Here is a 16,465-nt window from a genome sequence, read left to right as displayed (position 1 = left end):
TCTAAATTGTTATAGAGTGCATGAGTTAACAGGCTGTTTTCTGGGTGATGATGCTAAAACATAAAATATATTTGAAGAGAAATCAGAAATAATGGGACAGCATGATAAGTATTTGGAGATCATTCTCTGGGTAGAATTAAATGATAATTGTTGAACCAGATGAATTTAATCCCATCAATCTGGTAGATAGCGAAGGGATTTTAGAAGAAAAAAGACAATTCTGAGAGAGGTTTTAGCAGTTTTGTTTTGGCAGTGAGTGTGGGAGAGTTAGGTTTGAGAAATGGCATAAAGAGCAGATGCTATATTTGTTTCTCAGTATAATTCAGAAATAATGATCCTATAATTATACATCATTTGCAATGGACATTTTAGAAAATATGTGTTCTCTTTCACTTGGGAAGCGAAAGGTCTGAAAAATTTGTGTGCTATTTTTATTACTTAATTTTAACTTTTCTATTTCAGGAGCTGAAAACCATAGACAAATAGTGATGTGTATTCTGTACCATGTCACCATGGATGATCGTTTCAAATCCATGTTTGCATACACTGATTGCATTCCACAGGTAAAAATCTGCATAAATTCATCAATCTTTAAAATAATTTTACCATTAGATAATTGAAAATTATACGGTTAAAATGTGTAGATAATCTAGAGAATGTAATTTGGTGGAAATATTGAAGTTTTTGATGAGACATTTGTGTATTTCTTTCAGATATTGTAATGTTACTTTGCAGATTGTTTCATTTCCCATTAGGTGGCTCACTAACTTATCCAGTTTTGGTTTTTGATATGTGACACTGGAGAATACTTTTTGACGGTGCTCAGCCTTGACTTTAAAAATGTGGACCTTATTTTATCTTTTTTTGCAACTGACTTGTAATATGGGATAAAGCTAAGAGATTTTGGTTGGAAGAAAGGCAAATTGGTCAAATCTTGGCTGCTCATCTGAGCTCAATTTTAATGGCTATGTCTGCCCATTTTTCTTTGGTTTGTTTTGACTTTATGGGTGGTATTTTAATTTCAGATTTAAGTTTTTTCAAACATGTATCCTTCCTTTTATGGTATATATTTCTCTTTAACAACTGCTTTGTTGCTGTTGCAACATTTATCTCTTTTATTCAATGTTTCTTGAATACTGACTTTATGAAAGTTAAATTAATTGTGCTTAGATTTGTTTCATTTAAGTAATGTATGTTTTGCTTCTGAATTAATGAGAAATAAATCAGGAGACTCTGAGATCCACTCCATCAGTCAGTGAGGTCAATAGTATGTGCTTCAGATCCACGTACCTTTTATATCCCAGTATTCTTTGATTTCCTCTTGGGCCACTTATACCTTTGTTGATTAACATAACTGTTGCACAAATTTGTTCCATGTTTGAAAATTAGTCGTAGGATTAGCTTTATAATATTACAAACTGATATTTTTGTGTCTACAGCTCTTTGCCTGATAGAAGTATACAAATTAAAGAAAGGCATATGTAGGGTAGATGGTCAAAATCTTTTCACATCTTATTATTATCAAGAACAAGAGGGGAGAGGTTTAACATTAGAGGAAAATTGTCTTAAGGGGTTGAGGAAAAAGTTTCACAGAGTTATGGATATCTCGATTGTGTTGCAATAGGAGATAGTGGAATCAGTTAGAATTGTTACGTTCAGGGTAAGGGTTATTTTGACAGGCATTTCAATAGACAAGATGCAGACCTAATCTGGGCAAATGGGATTAATATGAATGGGTAAAAAGGTTGGCATGGATGCAGCTGGGCCAAAGATTCTGTTTTTGTGTTGTATGATGTTATGTTTCTATTTTGGGATTATATGTGCGTCTTTCTTAAAAGTAGTTAAGGAATTGTATCTGTGGAGTTTCTCTCTATTTACGATTCCTCACAAGGTTTATTTTCCACATGAAAAATTGGAATATGCAGCACACATATTCAATTGTGATCTTATCAACTTTTTTCTAGTATTGCAGTGGAAGAAAACCATGAATAATTTGGTGTTTTTACTGGAAACGTCTCAATCTTTTCTCTGGCATTCCTAATAATTAATCGGCAGTAAATATTTAAATGCCTGAATGTTTTCAAAAAATTATTCAAAATTATACTTAATGAAGTGAAGAATTCTTATTTTTCTATTATGTCTTTTACAGCCCACTGTGTTGGCTTGTTGAGGTGGCTCAGTGAAATGGTCATCTTTGGGCACTCTCTTCCAGGCTGATTTCTTAACAGAAAACTACTATCCCGAGTTAAAATCTTCCTTTGTACTAATTAGCCAAAAATATTCTTTTAAATTAGGATTTTTAAGGATAAGGAAAGCTGAATGCATTCTTTTACCTGTAATAAAGTGCAGCTCCCAACACTTTAACAGAAGTTGTTTGTAAGTGATCATGAACATAAAAAAAAATTTGCACTTAATGTTTAATGCATGAATTATACAATAGTTTTTGACAATATTCCAAGATTGCTTAATATAACCATATAACAATTACAGTACGGAAATAGGCCATCTCAGCCCCTATAGTCTGTACTGATTTAAGTGATCTCCTCTAATCGCACTTACCTGCACCCTGCCCATAACCCTCCAATCCCCTCACATCAATGCACCTATCCAACTTGTTCTTAAATGACAAAATTTACCTGGCTGCAACCACCTCTTCCACGCAGCCACCACTCTCTGAGTGAAGAAACTCCCTCTCATTTTACTTCTAAACCTTTGCCCCCTACCCTCAAGGGGAAGAGCCTATTCACATTTACTCTAATAATCCCCCTCATAATTTTAAATACATCTATCAAATCCCCCCTCAACCTTCTACGCTCCAATGAATAAAGACCCAATCTAATCAATCTTTCTTTGTATTCTAGATACTGATATCCAGGCAATATTTTAGTAAATCTTCTCTGTACTCTCTCTACCTTGGGTAACATCTAAATCCTAGAGGTACCAGTCTCCTGGAAGGGGCATTTGCTAGGGCTTTAAACTAGTAAGGTTGGGGACAAGGGTTCATGTCAGGGAGGAGAGCAAGAACAGAGTCTTTAGGCAAAGAAAAAAGGCTTTTTCACACAATCTGGAGGTGGAACAGTGGCAGGTAATAAATAGTGGCCATAGTAACAATTGTAGAGAGGGGGTATAATGCGCGTCGAAAGAACCAAAGACTTGTTGATCCAAACCAAGGCTTTTATTAACTAAAAGACTGGAGGATATCACAAGAATTATCTAGTCTGGTTAGGAGCAATCCTTTAAGACCTGCCAGTAGGTGTGGCTACACTCTCAGCCAATCACAGTCATCCTACACTGCACATATGTACATATACACGTTGGTGATAGAATCTGTACTATCACATTCACCCCTTCTTTGAGAACCGACCCCAGGGTGAATGGAGGTTAGGGGCTGTACCGGTCAGGGGGTCTGACCATCCGGTGTGACCGCTGTGGCGCTGGGATTGGGGTTGCCGGAGTAGTGTTGCCGGCAGGCTCGTAGGGTGCGGCCACTGCTTCGCTCAAATCCCCAATGGCGTTGTCGACAGACTGGCCTGAGCTGGTGGGGTGGTGCTGATCCCTCTGTTCAAGCACATGACCTGGGGGAGAAGGAATAGGGGGAGGTTGGGTTAAAGGCACTGCTGCATCTGACCTGGCTTGGGCTAGGTCCCTTACTAAGACTGTGTCCTCCCGTCCGTCTGGGTACTCAACGTAGCCATTACGCGGGTTCACATGGAGCAGTGTCACTCGATCAACCAAGGGGTCGTTCTTAGAGTACCGGACTTGGCGTTGTGAAAGGACTGCACCGGGAACCGTGAGCCATGCTGGTATGGTCGTACCCGACTCGGATTTCCTCGGGAAAGAGAACATCCTTTCATGGGGGGTGGCATTGGTCGTGGTGCATAGGAGGGAGCGGGAGTGTAGGGCACTAGTGAGCCTGCCAGCGAGAGGTGGGGAGACCTTTGGACCGGAGGAAGTGTAACTGCTTTCTAGATGGTGGCATTCTCTCTTTTGACTTGCCCATTACTGCGTGGGTGATAGCTGGTGGTCCTGTTTGAAGCAATACCATGCTCCAGAAGGTACTGCCGCAGCTCTGCGCTCATAAACAAGGACCCCCTGTCACTGTGGATGTAACTGGGGTACCCGAAGATGGTGAAGATGGTGTGCAGGGCCTCTATAACTGAGGAGGCAGTCATGTCCGAGCAGGGCACAGCGAACGGGAAGTGGGAGCACTCGTCGATGGCCGTAAGGATGAAGGTGTTGCGGTTGGTCAATGGTAGGGGCCCCTTGAAGTCTACGCAGAGACACTCAAAGGAGCGGGTGGCTTTGATGATCTGGGTGTTCTCCAGACGGAAGAAGTGGAGCTCGCACTCAGTGCACACTGGGCAGGCCCGGGTCATGGAGCGAATCTCCTCGACCGTGTAGGGCAGGTTGCAAGATTTGACAAAATGTGCGAACCTAGTGACCCCTGGATGACAGAGCTCCTCGTGGAGTTTCTGCAGTCTGTCTAGTTACATGTTGGTGCAAGTCCCCCTGGAGAGCACATCTGGTGGGTCGTTGAGTTTACCTGGCCGATACAGTATATCATAATTAAAGATGGAGAGCTCGATTCTCCACCTGGTGATTGTGTCATTCTTGATCTTACCTTGCAATGGAGGGAGTGCAGTGGCGATTCACCAGGCTGATACCTGGAATGGCAGGAATGACTTATGAGGAAAGATTGCGCAAATTGGGATTGTACTCGCTGGAGTTTAGAAGATTGAGAGGGGATCTCATAGAGACATATCAAATTCTGGCAGGACTGGACAGAATGGATGCAGATGGGATGTTTCCAATGATGGGAAAATCCAGAACCCGGGGCCATGGTTTGAGGATAATAGGCAAACCATTTAGGACCGAGATGAGGAGGAATTTTTTTACCCAGAGGGTGGTGAATCTGTGGAATTCATTGCCACAGAGGGCAATAGAGGCAGGTTCATTAAATATATTTAAGAGGGAATTAGATATATTTCTTCAGTATAAGGGTATTAAAGGTTACGGAGAGAGGGCGGGGGTGGGGTACTGAACTTTAAGATCAGCCATGATCTTGTTGAATGGCGGAGCAGGCTCGAAGGGTCGAATGACCTACTCCTGCTCCTATCTTCTATGTTTCTATATTTTTGCTGGGTATTGCTAAACATGAAGGAGACCGCGCATTGGTCGGTCAGCTCACCTGCCAGTGAGGTAGTGTCTCCAAAGACGTACTGCCTCGACTATGGCCTGGGCCTCCTTCTAGACAGAGGACAGCTCTCAGGACCCTGGAGGTTTCTGGAGAAGAAGGCTACCGGCCGGCTGGCCTGGTTCAAAGTGGCAGACAGTGTAAAGTCAGATGCATCGCTTTCGACTTGGAACGGAATGGACTCGTCGTTGGCATGCAGCATTTCAGCAGCGATGTCCAATTTGCTGCAGTTGAAAGCCGCTTTGGCTTCGGTTGACGGGGGGAAGGAGGTGGTCTTGATGAGTGGCCGTGCCTTGTCGGCATAGTATGGAACCCATTGGCCATAGTAAGAGTAAAATCCCAGGCAGTGTTTGAGTGCCTTCTGGGTTTGGGGGTGGGGGGAATGCAGGTCCATGAGGGGACGCATGCGGTCAGGGTCCAGCATGACCACCCCGTTCTCCACCACACAACCCAGAATTGCAAGACAAGTGGTCCGGAAGACACACTTGTTGAAATTATAGGTCAAGTTCAGCCGAGTTGCAGTCTGAAAAAAATTTCTCGAGGTCGGCATCGTAATCCTCCGTGTCATGGCTGCAGATGGTGACAGATACGGGAAAGTAGCAGTCAGCCCGTTCTGGTCCACCATCCGGTCCATTTCCCGCTGGAAAACCACAACGCCATTTGTGACTCCAAAGGGTACCCTGAGGAATTGATACAGCCTCCCATTCGCCTCGAAGGCTGTGAAAGGTCAGTCTTCTCGGCGGATCGGAAGCTGATGATAGGCTGAACGTAAGTCGATGGTGGAAAATACACAGTATTGGGCGATATGATTCACCGCATCTGTGATCCGTGGAAATGGGTACGCATCCAGGAGCGTGAAGAGGTTGATTGTCTGGCTGTAGTCAACCACCATTTGCGGCTTCTCCCTGTTTGTAACAATTACTACCAGGGCCCTCCAGGGACGAGCTAGGTTCGATAATGCCCTCATTCAGCAGTCTGCACACCTAATTTGTGATAAATTTCCAGTGTTCAGAACTATATTGCCGGGTTTTGGTGGCCACAGGCTTCCAGCCAGGGGTGAGATTTGCGAAAAGTGCTGGCGGAGTAATTCGGAGGGTAGATAGACTACAGGTGAGGTCCTGTGGCGCGGGGGTGGGTGGCTCGGGCTGCTGCTGGCAGGAGGTTCCTGGGGTGGAGCGGTTACAGACAGAGAGTGGAGCGTGAGGCCCCCCAAAGTGCAGGGAAATGGTTTGAAATTGGCACTGAAAATCCAGTCCTAGCAGTGCAGGGGCACAAAATTGGGGAAGGACTAATAGTTTGAAGTCTGTGAACGTGATGCCCTGGACTTTCAGGGTCACCACGCAGTACCCCTTTACCCCATTCGAGAGCGATCTGGTCGCCAATGTGTAGTGGGGAGAATAGCCAGTCACAATGGTGGGCCAGGTCCGGGTGAATAAAACTGTCAGTTGATCCCGAGTCAAATAAGCAAGTGGTATAGTGTCCATGCACTTTATTCAGTTCCATTGCTTTTGTGAGGGGTTGGGTGAAGTCCTGGTCAAGGTTTATTGATGCAGAGACTTGTAATGTAGACAGTGGAGACCTGCGTGATGAAGTCACGCAACGTGTACGTGATGACATCACGCAAACAGTGGGGCCTGAAAAAACAGTGTCAGGGAGGTGGTGTTGCTGCCTGCAGCCAAAGGTAAGTGTTGGGGGTCGCTGTTTGCCGTCGGTGGTGGGGCGGTCAGCGGTGGCGGGACCCCGGATGGCAGCGTTTGGACTCCGGACGGCAGCGTCGGTGGGGTCAACAAGTCTTTGGTTCTTTCGACGCACATTACAATTTTATTAACTAAAAGACTGGAGCATATCACAAGTAGCTCGACCAGTCCAGAATGACCTGGTCTGGCTAGGAGCAATCCTTTAAGACCTGCCAGTAGGTGTGGCTACACTCTCAGCCAATCACAGTCATCCTATACTACCATCTGTACATATGTACATATACACATTGGTGATAGAATCTGTACTATCACAGGGGGAAAGGCAGAAAGTTAAAGGTGGAAGATCTCTGAGATGCATTTATCTCAATGCAAGGAGTGTGGTAAACAAGGTGGATGAACTAATAGTGTGGATTGACACGTGGGGTTTTGATGTGATAGCAATTTGTGAGACATGGTTGAAGGAAGGTTGTGACTGGCAGTTAAATATTCAGGAATTTTGCTGCTTTAGACGTGACAGAATTGGCGGGGTATGAGGGGGAGGTGTGGCGTTGCTTGTCAGAGAAGAAATTACAGTGGTGCTGAGGCAAGATAGACTGGAGGACTCAGCGCACGAGGCTCTGTGGGTTGAACTAAAAAATAAGAAAGGTGAAGCTACAAATATAGGGGTATATTAAAGGCCGCCAAAAGAAGATAGGGATCTGGAAGAGCAAATGTGCAGGGAAATAGCTGAGATGTGTAGTAGAAATAGCATTGTGTTAGTTAGGGATTTCAATTTTCCTAACATTGATTGGGAAACACAATCAGTGAGAGAGTAGGATGGCTTAGTCTTTGTACAATGTGTTCAGGATTGCTTTTTACAGCAGTATGTTGAAATGCCTACTAAAGGGGAGGCAGCGTTAGATCTATTGTTAGGTAACAGAATAGGGCAGGTGACGGAACTGTGCGTTGGTGAGAACTTTGGATCCAGTGATCATGGGTCTATTAGCTTCAACTTAAATATAGAAAGGGATAGGTCAGGACCGAGTTTGAAGGTCTTCGAGTGCGGAAAGGCTAGATTTGAAGAAATGAGAAGGGATTTGCAGAAAATTATATGGGCTGATCTTTTTTCTGGAAAGGATGTAAAGGAGATTTGGAGGGTATTTAAAGAAGAGATATTGAGAGTACACGATCATTATGTGCCAGTCAGATTGAAAGGCAAGGCCCAAAGCCTAAGGGAACTGTGGTTTTCTGGAAAAACAAGGAAGTTGGTTCGGGATGAGAGGTGGGCATTTACTAAATTTAAGAAGCAAAAAATGAATAAGATGTATGATTATTACATAGATTGCAGAAAAAAACCTGAAGAAGGGAATGAGAAAGGCAAAAAGAAGGTATGAGGTGTCAATAGCTGATAAGGTAAAAGTGAATCCAAAGGGTTTTTACAGATGTGTGAATACTAAAAGGAAGGCTAAGGATAGAATAGGACTGCTGGAAAATGAGAGCAGTGAACTGTGCAAGGAACCGTATCAGATGGGAGAGATATGAAACAATTTTTTCTCATCTGTGTTCATAAAGGAAAAGGACATTGGACTATGTGAGATAAGAGGCAAATGGCTTAGTTATGGAAAAGATAGGGATTAGTAAATAGAGGGTTTTGGAGCTTCTAGGGTCATTAAAAGTGGATAAGTCTCCTGGTCCTGATGGGATTTTCCCCAGGACGTTAAGGGATGTCAGGGAGAAAATAGCGGAGGCACTGTCAGTGATTTTTCATTGATCACTGGAGTAGCATGTGGTGCTACGGGATTGGCGGAAACTGCCAAAATGTTTGGCCAGGAAGTCAGCCTGAAGAAAACTGAGGTCCTCCATCAGCCAGCTCCCCACCATGACTACCAGCCCCCCCACATCTCCATCGGGCACACAAAACTCAAAACGGTCAACCAGTTTACCTATCTCGGCTGCACCATTTCATCAGATGCAAGGATCGACAATGAGATAGACAACAGACTCGCCAAGGCAAATAGCGCCTTTGGAAGACTACACAAAAGAGTATGGAAAAACAACCAACTGAAAAACCTCACAAAGATAAGCGTATACAGAGCCGTTGTCATACCCACACTCCTGTTCGGCTCTGAATCATGGGTCCTCTACCGGCACCACCTACGACTCCTAGAACGCTTCCACCAGCGTTGTCTCCGCTCCATCCTCAACATCCATTGGAGCGCTTTCATCCCTAACGTCGAAGTACTCGAGATGGAAGAGGTCGACAGCATCGAGTCCACGCTGCTGAAGATCCAGCTGCGCTGGATGGGTCACATCTCCAGAATGGAGGACCATCGCCTTCCCAAGATGGTGTTATATGGCGAGCTCTCCACTGGCCACCGTGACAGAGGTGCACCAAAGAAAAGGTACAAGGACTGCCTAAAGAAATCTCTTGGTGCCTGCCACATTGACCACCGCCAGTGGGCTGATAACGCCTCAAACCGTGCATCTTGGCGCCTCACAGTTTGGCGGGCAGCAACCTCCTTTGAAGAAGACCGCAGAGCCCACCTCACTGACAAAAGGCAAAGGAGGAAAAACCCAACACCCAACCCCAACCAACCAATTTTCCCCTGCAACCGCTGCAACCGTGTCTGCTTGTCCTGCATCGGACTTGTCAGCCACAAACGAGCCTGCAGCTGACGTGGACTTTTTACCCCCTCCATAAATCTTCGTCCGCGAAGCCAAGCCAAAGAATGTAGATCCATTGTTTAAAAAAGGCATGAGGTGTCGGCCAAGTAATTTTAGGCCTGTAACTTGACTTCAGTGGTAGGAAAAATTATGGAGGGTATTCTTAGAGATGGTGTGTATATATATCTAGATAGGCAGGGATTGATCAGGAGCGCCCAGCATGGGTTTGTGAGGTGAAAATCATGTTTGATGAACCTTGTTGAGTTTTTCAAAGAAGTGACGAGAAAGATGGATGAAGGTAGGGGAGTTGATGTAGTGGTTAGTAAGGAAGGTTCAATCACTAGGGATTAATAGATAAATAGTAAGATGGGTTCAGAGGTGGTTGAAGGAGAGACAGCAGAGAGTCATGGTGGACAACTGTCTGTCAGGATGGAAGCCTTTGACGAGTGGAGTATCTCAAGGATCGGTGCTAGGTCCCCTATTGTTCATAATTTATATTAATGATTTGGATGATGGGGTGGTTAACTGGGTAAGTAAATACGCAGATGGTACAAAAATAGAGGGAGTGGTGGATAGCGAGAAAGTTTTTCAGGGATTACAGAGGGATTTGGTTTGTCTGGAGAGTTGGGCTGAAAGATGGTAGATGGAATTTAATGTAGAGAAGTGTGAAGTGCTTCATTTCGGTAAAAATAATTGAAATATGACATATGTAGTAAAGTAGAGGACTTTGGGGAATGCACAAGTACAAAGAGATCTTGGAGTTATGGTGCAGGTTTCCTTGAAAGTGGATTCTCATGTTGACAGAGTGGCTAAGAAGGCATTTGTTATGCTAGCCTTCATAAATCATAGCATAGAGTATAGGACCTGGGAAGTGATCTTGTGACTGTTTAAGGCATTAGTGAGGCCAAGTTTGGAGTATTGTGTTCAGTTCTGGTCTCCAAATTATAGGAAGGATATAGTTAAGGTGGAAAGGGTGCAGAGAAGATTTATAAGGATGTTGCCTGGCTTAAAGTACCTAGAGTACAGAGAAAGATTGAAGAGGTTAGGACTTTATTCCTTGGAATGTAGACGGTTGAGAGGGGATTTGATAGAGGTGTTTAAAATTATGAAGGGAATAGATAGACTAGATGCAAGTAGACTCTTCCCCCTGAGAGCAGGGGAGGTTGAAACAAGAGGACACAAGTTGAGAGTAATGGGAAAAAATTTTAAGAGAAACATTAGAGGATGCTTCTTCACTCAGAGAGTGGTGTGTGAATGGAATAATCTTCTGGAGGAAATAGTTGAGGCAGAGTCAATCCTTTCATTTAAGAGGAGGCTGGATATATACATGGATAAGAGGGGGTTAGAGGGTTATGGGTGGAGAATAGGCAGGGGGAGCTAGCGGAGTTGTTTGAGTGAACCGGCGTGGACTAGTAGGGCTGAGATGGCCTGTTTCCATGCCATAAACTGTTATATGGTTATATGATATCCTTCCTATAATTTGGGGACCAGAACTCCACACAGTATTCCAAATTTGGCCTCACCAATGCCTTGAATAGTCTCCACATCACTTCCCAACTGCTATATTCTAGTCTTTGATTTATAAAGGCCAGTATACCAAAAGCCTTCTTTACTACTCTATCCACATGAGATTCCACTTTCAAAGAACGATGAACCATTATTCCTCTGCCTACATCAGTGCCTTCCCCTTCACTGCATATGTCCTGTTTTGATTATTCTTCCCAAAATGAATCTTTGGATGTTAATGTAAATAATGGATATGTGATGATTTGCAAGGCAATAGTACTGAAAGTTTAATAAACAACACTGCCACATCTTATGAATGGTAAAAACAGATAGGAAAGCTCAGATATCTCACCGTTCTTATGGTACTCTTACTATATCTACATTTTACCTGGTACACTTATCAAAAGATTCAAAGCAATACAAATAACGCAGTACAGAGAGTGATCCCTGCCTAATTTTGGATATAATTTGTAAACTTTAATAGGGTTGTGCTGTTGATGTCTTTAAAGAAGTCATGTTCAAATATAGATTCCTTTCAGTCCTATTCTGTAGAAAGCATCTAATTTATTTATGTGCAGCATTTTTTTTCAAAGGTTTTTGGTCCATACTGATTTAGCAGCCGCCCTCTTTACTGGGATATCTCTAACACAAAGCTGTTATAGATTAGCTGCAGTCCAGTTATGAACTGGGTGGTTTCTGAACAGACAAAATGATTGACGATGATTCCAGTTTAAAATCTATTTTTGTTCCCTGTTTGATTGTATATGAAGGTAATGTTTCTCTTTCTCAAGAATTCTGATATGTTGCCAATTGACACGGAGTGCTATAGATGTCTAGCAGGTCTGGGCCAATTCAATCCCGTACTGTAATTCAGCCCCATAAAACTCTGCTGGCGGTCATTAATTCCAAGAGCTTTACATGTCCTGAAGGAGTGAATTGACATTTATAGTTAATAAGAGGACAAGATTTGTTTTCTTGCTGTTATCTAACATCTCAAGGAAAAGATTGGAAGTTTTGGCTATTGTGTCTTTAAATTATTTAGAATTAGGGTGAACCTTGCCAACAGTGAGGATTTGCAAGATCATTTGTGAGGATGTTACTGAACTATCTTCTTTCATAAAGACAACTGATTACAACTCCGTAGGACAGAATGAGGTTAATAAAAATTCCTTGGATCTATGTATTTCTCATATGAAAAATAGGGGGGGTTATTCTAATGTTGGTTCAAGGAGGAATATTGTTAAGTGTAAGGATAATTGATTGATTCCTGCAACTGAAGCTGTCTAAAAATCACTTGATTGTTCTTGCAAAAAAACCACAGAATTACTATTATTCAGGACCAATAAAAATGGATGCTTGTATAATAATGTAATGATTGCTTTAAACTGACTGAGGACCATGCTTCTAATTTGACTTAAGGATTTTACAAAACATTTTTTGATTGTTCCAGGAGACAGCAGCAGAATAAAGCTATTTGAATTATGGGTGATATATTTTTCCTTTTCAATCCCGTTATCCAGCCTTCTCCTCATAACCTTTCACATCATTACTAATCAAGAACTTATCAACCTCTGCTTTAAATATATCCAATATCTTGGTCTCACGGCCATCTGCAGCAATGAATTCCACAAATTTGCCGCTATCTGGTTGAAAAAATTTCTCTTCACCTCTGTTGCAAAGGGATGTCCTTTTAGACTGAGGTTGTTTCCTCTGGTCCTGGACTCTCCCTCTACTGAAAGCATCTTCTCCACGTCCACTCTATCCAGTCCTTTCAATATTCAGGTTTCAATAAGGTGTTCCCTAATCTTTCTAAACTCCAGCGAATACAGGCCCAGAGCCATCAAACACTCCTCATACATCAACCCTCTCATCCCTGGGATCATTTTTGTAAACCTACTCTGGACCCTCTACAATGACCCTATCTCTCTTTGATTTCTTCTTCCACTAATTGAATGCTGTTGAAGGTTCCCTCAGATAATAACTTTGGCACTTTTAAATCATCTGCTGAAGTTCACAAGCTAATTGATCAGATCAGACTGAACTCCAGATTGATTGGACAGGACAGTGATTCTGGAATAAAGCAGGGTTTTTTTTTGCTGTAATCATTGAAAGATGTTGAAGGGGAAGGTGTGTGAATGTTGGGAGCGCAGTGAAAGCCTCTGATTTCTAATAACTAAGTGAAGTCAGGTGCCAGGGAGTCTAGACACAGAGGTTTCAGCCTGGGACTGTGGTATCTGATACTCTATATGGGATTTGTTTGAAGGAATATCATTGCTTCTTCACGATAGTCTCAATATTTAAGTACCTTCTTGTTAAATCAGTGACAATAGGCACACTTAAATGAGGTATATTTTGCTTGAGCCATAATTTGTGTAGCAAATCTGCTGCAAGTACTGTATGAATAATTAATTATGGATTTAGGCACAGACTTTAATTTCCAGCAATTATTTGGTACAGTGTACTATCATATTTGACCTCAATTGCAGATTGAACTAACAATCCACAGTTTGATTTCATAATGAACACAAAACATAGGATTAAGAAATCAGAAGTTCTGTGCCAAAAGAGCTATGAATTAATTTTTATTACATTTTTACATGGATAGGAAAGGCTTGGAGAGAGGAAAACAAGAAAATCTGTGGATGCTGGGGTTTAGTGCAATACACAAAAATGTTGGGAGAAACTCAGCAAATCACACAGCCTTCATAGGAAGCAAAAGGCAATTAACATTTCAGGCCTCAGCCCTTCTTCAGGAGTGTTGAAATTAGGTAGATGCCTGAAGAAAAACTAGGAAGAGAGTGGGAAAAGCAAGGGGGAAGAGCACGATGTAACAGCTAAGAGGTCGATACAAGTGAGAGGGTATAAGAGAACAAAAATGCAAAGTGATGGGGGAGAGGGCAGAGGCCCAAGATAGCTTTCTGATAGGAGAAGGAAGGGAAGGGGTGGAGAGCTGGAGGAAGGCAGACAGAGAGTTGAACACAGGCATATGGGGCTGGCTTGATTGGTATGGGCCAATCAGTAGAACTCTACAATTCTCTTGGATATATTTAGTTAATTCACATTGCCTTTTTAAAATTTAGTTTTCTCTGATAGAAAATGATTATGCACTGATGAAAACCATAGAAAGCAAAATCATCCAAATTTTTATGCTAATTCTCTCTTTCCTCATCTCTTTTTCTTTCCCCCCCTCTCATTTCTCTCTTACCTCTCTCTTCCTAATAATTTGTCATTCCACCTGCCTCTCCATCTTCAAGCACCTGCTGCCCTATACTTTATCACTTCTGGGCCCCTTCCCTCAGCTTCTTTCCCCTTTATGTTTATAATTTTACCTTATCTATCATAGCCTTTCAGACCCCAAAATGGAGACTATTTCTATCCATGGATGCTGCTGAATTCCTCCAGTAATTCTTTGTTCCAGTGATTCCAACATCTGCATCTTTTGTGTTTCTCTGTCATCCTAATTTTGTTTTCATTTTATTTTTCCTTGGAAAAATATCTTCCTTACCTTTTAATGTATGAGAATAGATATTGAATATTGCCTTAATAGTACAGGTACACATTCCTTTATCCAGAACTCTTGGGGGACAGTGTGTTCCGAATTTTGGATTTTTCCAGATTTCGGAAAGCCCACCCGAATTGTGCTGCCGTATCCACCCCTACCCACCCTCCAGTCGCCCGGCTGTCTCCTCTGGCCCCCCGGCTGCCTCCCCCAAGCGATGGCCCCCTGGCCGCCTCCCCCAAGCTCCGGTCCCCCGGCCGCCTCCCCCAAGCATCGGCCGCCTCCCACAGGGGCTCTTCTCTCCCCACTTAACGGATTTTGGAGCTTTCCGGATTTTAGAAGTCAGATAAAGGATCGTGTACCTGTACTGTCCACGTATATATTTTGCAGCTAGGTTCATTGGGTATCAATAACCAATGGGAATACAAAAGTGCTAAATTAAATTACAGATTGCAGCTGAAATCTAATTTCACACACCTCATTTTGAACATGGTACCTTCCAGCCTGAGTGCCCAGGCACCATACAAAGTATGTGCCCTGGACTTGTAGGAATTGATTTAGACAAGTGAGCTGACCAGAGCTCCTAATCAGTGATTAGCCTTCATGGTCTACCTCATGAATCTTTATTGATGTGACTTTCTTCTTTGCAGCCTTCTATAAAATAAACACAGTCAATGCTAGTAAGATTTACAGTTTCATTTGAAAATAAAAATATTACTTTATTTCTACTTTTCAGAAAAAATGAAAAAAATTATGTATTTACTGTCGAGAAAAAGTGCCTTAATTTTTTAATTCATGTCAATAAATGACAATTTATGTTCTATTCTTTTGGCAGTTAATGAAGATGTTGTTTGAATGTCCAGGAGAGCATATTGATATGGAATTAATATCCTTTTGTATTAACCTTGCATCGAACAAGAGAAATGCACAATTAATCTGTGAAGGTAAAAATTTATTCCAAGCCTGTATTCAAAACAACAACAAAATGCAAGATCTTATTTGTTAATCAAATGGAAGAATTTAACTTTTTTGTCTGACAACTTTGTACTTATTTTTAAAATTATATTATTATTCATACCAGTAGATTGAGGATGCAGTTATACCAGTTCTTTAATCCTACGGAAGTTTGTAATCTAATGAAGCAACAGGCAGGCTTACTGCTCAGCAGAGTTATTAACATTCATATATTCATTTAGCCAGTTTGTTTTAGCAGATTAACTTTCTTTGCATCTGCAGTGCTTCATATAATAGCTCAATGTTATTTAAATAATCATTTTTGTGTCCACTTTCCTGCATTTTATCATTGGGCCGCAGGTTGGCACAGCGGTTAGCATATTGCCTGTACAGCACCAGCGATCCTGTGCTGTCTGTAAGGAGTTGGTACCTTCTCCCTGTGTCTGTATGGGTTTTCCCCATGGACTCCGGTTACTTCCCACTGTTTGAAACGTTCTGGGGTGTAGGTTAAAAGGGTGAAAATTGGGTCGCACAGTCTCCTGGGCCGAAATAGCCTGTTACTGTGCTGTATGTCTAATTTAAATTTAATTTCAAGTTTGTGCCATACATTTTGGAATTTCTGAGAAATGTTTGTAATTTTCATTTAATATATAATCTAAGGATATCCCATTTGGACAGTTTAGGTAATAAAATTACATATTAGTATGTTTTCACCTCAACAAGCTATTTACAATAATTTTGCTAACAGTTTAAATCTGCTGTATGTGTAGATGACACCTTCCAAGTTCTAATATTTCCCGATTTCAAAACATGTCATCCTCTAGGAAACGTGAACGATGATTTTCCGAATTACTATCTTATTAATCCAATAAACTAAACTTTGTAGTTGCAGCTTTAATTCATTAATAAAACAGATAAACATTTTGCATAACTTTGCATTATTTTCGTAATGATGAATAAACAAAGATTTCA

At 42.0% G+C, this 16,465-nt stretch overlaps 1 protein-coding gene across 7 annotated transcripts in view; it reads left to right on the top strand.

The window, feature by feature from the left end:
• kifap3a (kinesin-associated protein 3a) overlaps positions 1 to 16,465 on the top strand; it is a 233,923-nt gene that overhangs the window by 96,898 nt on the left and 120,560 nt on the right. For all 7 annotated transcript variants that reach the window (XM_069938225.1, XM_069938224.1, XM_069938222.1 and 4 more), the window contains 2 exons: positions 463 to 563; positions 15,375 to 15,483. In XM_069938225.1, coding sequence (XP_069794326.1) covers positions 463 to 563; positions 15,375 to 15,483 — 210 coding nt within the window. The remainder of the gene's footprint in view (positions 1 to 462; positions 564 to 15,374; positions 15,484 to 16,465) is intronic.

The sequence above is a fragment of the Narcine bancroftii genome, chromosome 5 (genome assembly GCF_036971445.1).
Source record: "Narcine bancroftii isolate sNarBan1 chromosome 5, sNarBan1.hap1, whole genome shotgun sequence".
NCBI classification, from domain to species: domain Eukaryota; kingdom Metazoa; phylum Chordata; class Chondrichthyes; order Torpediniformes; family Narcinidae; genus Narcine; species Narcine bancroftii.
Note: the sequence above shows the minus strand (reverse complement) of the source record. Positions and strands in the feature narration are given on the sequence as shown.